General features: G+C 37.3%; 1 protein-coding gene across 1 annotated transcript; it reads right to left on the bottom strand.

The window, feature by feature from the left end:
• Positions 1-11: 11 nt before the first annotated feature.
• Positions 12-5245, bottom strand: LOC141837188 (protein RETICULATA, chloroplastic-like). Its single transcript, XM_074724634.1, has 7 exons — positions 5163-5245; positions 4235-4909; positions 4059-4157; positions 3753-3973; positions 2371-2440; positions 2129-2208; positions 12-111 (listed from the first exon to the last, which is right to left on the bottom strand). The coding sequence occupies exons 2-7, from the start codon at positions 4862-4864 to the stop codon at positions 12-14; spliced, it is 1200 nt and encodes a 399-aa protein (XP_074580735.1). The 5' UTR covers positions 4865-4909; positions 5163-5245.
• Positions 5246-5261: the final 16 nt, after the last annotated feature.

Raw genomic sequence — 5261 nt, 5'->3', positions numbered from 1 at the left:
CTATAGTAAAGTTAAAGATATGCTATAGATATATCTTGAACACCAAGTGCTGCCAGCCATACACGAAACAAGAATCCCATGAGTAAGAGTTGCAGGTCCAGGATCAACTGTCTGTGGGTGGTGCAAAATTCGTGAAGAGAGTTGAATTTTTCACTTGACTATGTAGAAATCAGGTGGAAAACACAATGAAAAATATCTCCTCATAAATAATACTATTAAATAGTCTTACAAAAATACAAAAAAGAGACTGATGTGAACAAAAACATAAAATATAAAACAAGTTATGTCCAAATTTATGGAATCTCTGATGATAAAAATATAATATATGCACTCCTTATGAAAACTTATAAATACTATAAATTAGTGAATTTTTATAAAAGGAAAAAATGCACAGAGTAAACTTAATGACCTTATTAATAAGAAAAATAATAGCTCAATTACCATGGCATAGTATTTTAATGGATGCAATTGAATAGTGTAAAAATGTATTACCTCTATAATATTTTGTTTTGTCTTTTGCAAAAGGTGGAAGCCGCCACCCTAGCGGCCCCACATGGTAAGCCCCACAACCATCTGTGAGGAGGTAAATCGAGAAACTACAGTTGGTTACGACGGAGGAGGGTATTGCTCGGTTTCGCCGAGATTCGAACCCTTGCCCTTTTTTGTAAGTCTGTCCCGTCGTAACCAACTCAGTTATACCCGGGGGCAATTGCACCCACTCAGACAATCTAAGTTCACACGAAGACGTCATAGACATTTCTCGTATGCACTTCTTGAAGGAAGGCCAAGCCCACTTCAATTTTGTCGATCCGCTGTTACTGATCAGGCTCTCTCCACTGCAGCCTAGGCAACTAACTCGGGAGGGACACCAGACGCCTCCAATTTTGTCTGATCTGGGTGTTTTTGGTGCTTCCTAGTTTCTCATTCTACATTGGGATCTCGACAATGGTTTCTGGATCCTCTCAACGCTGCCCAATGAAGCAGCCATGACTTTATGGTGTCACTTGATCACGCATTCTCCAGATCCACTGTGATCTTTTGTGTCTGCATGTCTGACATCGGCTGCATCAGATCCTGATTTCCAAGTTCCAACAATCAACCAAATCCAGTTGCGATCTAATATTGGTTTCTCTTTAGAAAAATATGCAAGATTGAAGCAATAGCAAGAAGAATGGGCAATCTTGTCCATGATTCTCCTAACCAACATCATGGCACATGCATTCAAAAAGAAATCACAAAAATGACTCTAGCGCTTTCAATTAATGTCAAGTGTGTGCCTGGAAGATGATTAGCCAAGGTCATGATAATGGTAATTCATCTGTCACTCCCATGTCTGCCAGTACTCATTTTCAAGATAATCTTTCAAACACTTGGCTCTTTGATTCTAGATTATCAAAATACATGATTTTCAATTTCTTGTTCAAAGTATCTGACACCTCTCAGCCCCTCTGAAAACGCAAATAAACTGGTGGAAATCTAGTTTCTGCAATATCCTATGATAATATTTTCAATTTTTCTCTTGTTCAAAATATCTCACACCTATCAGCCCCTCTTAAAAAACAAATAAGTTGGTGGAAATCTTGTTTCTGCAACATCCTTCGATAGCATTCCTTCTAAGCAATTAATGATAAAAAAAATGCCTTTTCATTTTCGACATCTATCCATGACCTTATCTCTACTGGTCAATTGGTTGACTAGGGTTTGTGGTACACTATAAAGAACACTTGAAATGAATAAGAAAACTTTCCCTAGTTTGTGATTCCTTGGAAGGAACGACAGAGGATAAGTTTAAATCTTCTAAAATTGATTGTTTAAACATAAAAAGACTACTGACATAGATTTATAAAAATAATCATTTTGTCATTTTAGTCGGATTCCTTGACCAAAATCTTGAATAGGAATAGGACAACAGTGGCATGTCAATAAGCACAGGAAAATCATTCCAGTCTTTTCCTTTCCTTTGTCCATTTCTGCTAGGAAATGAACAGAAAATTCGCTTGGGCAAACTTTTTCCCCTTGCGCATTTCCTTCCTTTGTTCACTCCATAGTAAACATAGTCAAAGTAATGCAAAATGATAAGAGTTTCATTATTGATGCTGATATTGATATATGCCTAAGATAAGCTGACCTTTTGGCAGTCATAATCAAATTTGCAATGCCCTGCCCTATCAGTCCACATGCAAATCCAACCGTTCCATATAAGAAACCCTGGTTGCAAAGCAGGTTAACTATAATTTTATAACACATCCCTTTATCAAATAATATACAAGAAGAAAATGGAAACGATACTGTCACATTGCTTGAAACTCACAATTAACACCCTAAAAGCAAAAAAAGGAGTAATAATACTTCTTTTGATCACAATAATACCTTATAGAAATAAGTCGCCATTCTCTGTTTAATTGAAAATTTGCATCCTGGTCTTTCAGCTTCAAATACACTGTATTATAAGCATTCATGTTATTTAACATACTGGATTCTTCTAATTGATTCAGAAGCAAGAAATTTAAATTACAAAGTAACAAGACAGAACAAATTTAATAATCACACTAATTGCTAAGAGTGTGATTTCAACTAGAACAACAATGCAGACCTTGATGCAAAAAATAGGCATGAAATACTTAAGTAGTTTGAAAAAGTCACACATGACAGAATCATTATACAGTATTTTCAGCTTCTTATTAGATTCATTATGGTAGCAGCTTATGGTAGCAGCAAAGGCAGTTCATTTTCTTCACTGTCAGTGAAACAAATCACCAACATAAAATAATAGCTTTTCCACAGAAGATTAGCAAGTAGCTTAATCTTGGGAATGATAAAAAAAGCCTTCTACCTGGGTAAAGATCACAGACCCATTCCCACAACTGAGTTTGGTTGGAGTGAAGTGTCAACAGCACTGATAATTACAAGGAACACTGATATCCTTTCTCTTTTACTTGCTCTCAATCAAACCATTGCCAGTTTCCAATTCTCCTTTTTAACTTAAATTAATTGGTTCACTTTGTAACTTTCATTCTAAAATCTAAAACTTATGACATATCACACCAGTGATTATCTTCCTTCCTTCCCTTCAAAAAAAAATCCACAATCTTCTTTCATTTTATGAAAATGAATAAAGAATCGTACATGACATTTGTCATTCTGTGAGGACAAAATTCCAAAACTACAGCCAATACTCAATATATAGTCTTTCTTTCGATGCAAAAAATAACTGACTACAGGCACCTTCCTCATGCCTTACTCATGTCACTTTAATCTCACGTGTAATATAGCTTCATTGTCTGAGAGCAATATTACTTTAGCCTTGAATTTAATCACTTTCTACTGTACATATGGGAAAAGTTGCATATATCACATTATCTATCTGACAAGTCTCGAATAGTATAGATAGCTTAATTATAGCCTTTTGTTATTCTATACTTAAATCCCAAATAACTTAATTTGCAAATTAGATGAAGAAATCTCTATCCTTTTTTTGCACTTTACCTATTACACTCATATATTAAAGAATCCACATCAAACATTGTTCACCAGAGTAATTGGAGTCATATTTTTCTATTTTTGTCACAATTGAAAGTATATGTTCTCAATCATGAGCATCTTAACCATCAATAGAAACAGATGACTTGAAGGATCATCACAAGATATTTCTTCCAATAATTACTAATATATGACTACAAGAGTCAATTTGTGTTTCAGATAGCATCACAATCTTTGGCTGGAATGAGACATCAGAACTGGCAAGCTCATACCTGCTAGGGAGAGCCGCATAAGCACGTGTTATACGTCCCAATATGCTGTTTGAAGTAGATACTTGGCCAAAGCGTGCATACGGTGCTAGCATACCAACTAATGCTACATTAACAACTACACCTACCAAGAGGTCTGCAGCATACAACTCAAATTCTGCCCAGAAATCTTTGCCCCTCTTTTGGATTTCCGCAAATGTTGCACAGCATGAATCAATAATTATCTGCAACATTCCAAAGAGCATTCCAAAGAAATCATGTCATGGTTATATGCGATTCGCATACTAAGAGAAATAAATTTAAGTAAACCTCAGTGCCAATTTTGAAAAGGAAAGATGGGTCAGCAAGCATCCGGTTACGAAACATAGCACAATATTTCATTGCCACACCAATTGGCCAAGCTGATGCCTTCCACACATCACAAAAGGTTAAAATAATTCTGGTATGAGATTATGGTTGGACATGAACTCAGATTTGAAAATTACCTGCAGATCCAAGTACCTATACAGGAGGAGCTGTTGGATCCCACTGGTTTTAGCAGCCTCAAGCATGTCAAAAGGAAGACTCGCACTGTGAGCCTCTACTTCTTTGACCACTTCCTCGTACTTCAAGAGTGGCCCAAATTCTTCTTCTTCGTAACCACCACTATTATCACCACCATTGTCTCCCCCTCCTCCCCCTCCTCCTCCAGGTGGAATGTTCTTGTTACCCCCTGTTCCATCAAGAATGTCTCTGCTTTCGTTTCCATTATGGTTGTCTACATGGTAGTCCTCCATAATGCTAATATCATTCTTCAGAGGAGCATCACTGGAGCCCTTTAAACTACTAACTGTTTCTCCCGAGCTAACCTCTGCTGAAGGCCGCAGCTCGCATCTGATGGCAGTGCTAAGTTTCCTCCTATTCAAGCAAAGCTCAGTGTTTTCGGCTCTAAAACAGGCCAAGAAAGTAGCTTTCGAGGGTAAGCTGATCCCCATTGCAAGTCTAGCCTGTTGTGCGAAACAAATAACATCTACACTAACATCTCTACTCCTGCAACTGATGAGACTGATTCTATGGTAGCCATCAGCCGCCACAGACGTTGAGAGTGATCCAAACTTCGACAAAGACAACGCCATTTCTTATTATTTTACTAGTCCACTCTCCCGTAGAAACACCCTAACCTGGACGACCAAATTATGAAAAAAAAAATAGTAATATTGTTAATAAAAAGCATAAGAATCAGTGGGTAGGAAATCAAACAAACAAAAAAAAAAAACACCTGATCGGGTTGTAGCATACAGCGACAGATGCTAAGCTATTAGTTCTTAGCATAAAAAAAATAGAACAACCTAAAAACGAGGAACAGGAAAAGAATCGACTGAAACTATGAAAAGTAACAACGAAAATGTTGACAAAAATCGCGCTATTGAATACCGAATAGAGGGTTCGCCGAAAGACGAGGTGATCGACGCATTAGCTAGACGCGACGCTGAGGCGGCACCGCGATGAAAGAAGAGGCGTAACGTCGCTGCG

Source organism: Curcuma longa, chromosome 11, assembly GCF_044706935.1.
Source record: "Curcuma longa cultivar G26 ecotype Majalengka, Jawa Barat chromosome 11, ITB_CL_G26_1.1, whole genome shotgun sequence".
NCBI classification, from domain to species: Eukaryota; Viridiplantae; Streptophyta; class Magnoliopsida; order Zingiberales; family Zingiberaceae; genus Curcuma; species Curcuma longa.
Note: the sequence above shows the minus strand (reverse complement) of the source record. Positions and strands in the feature narration are given on the sequence as shown.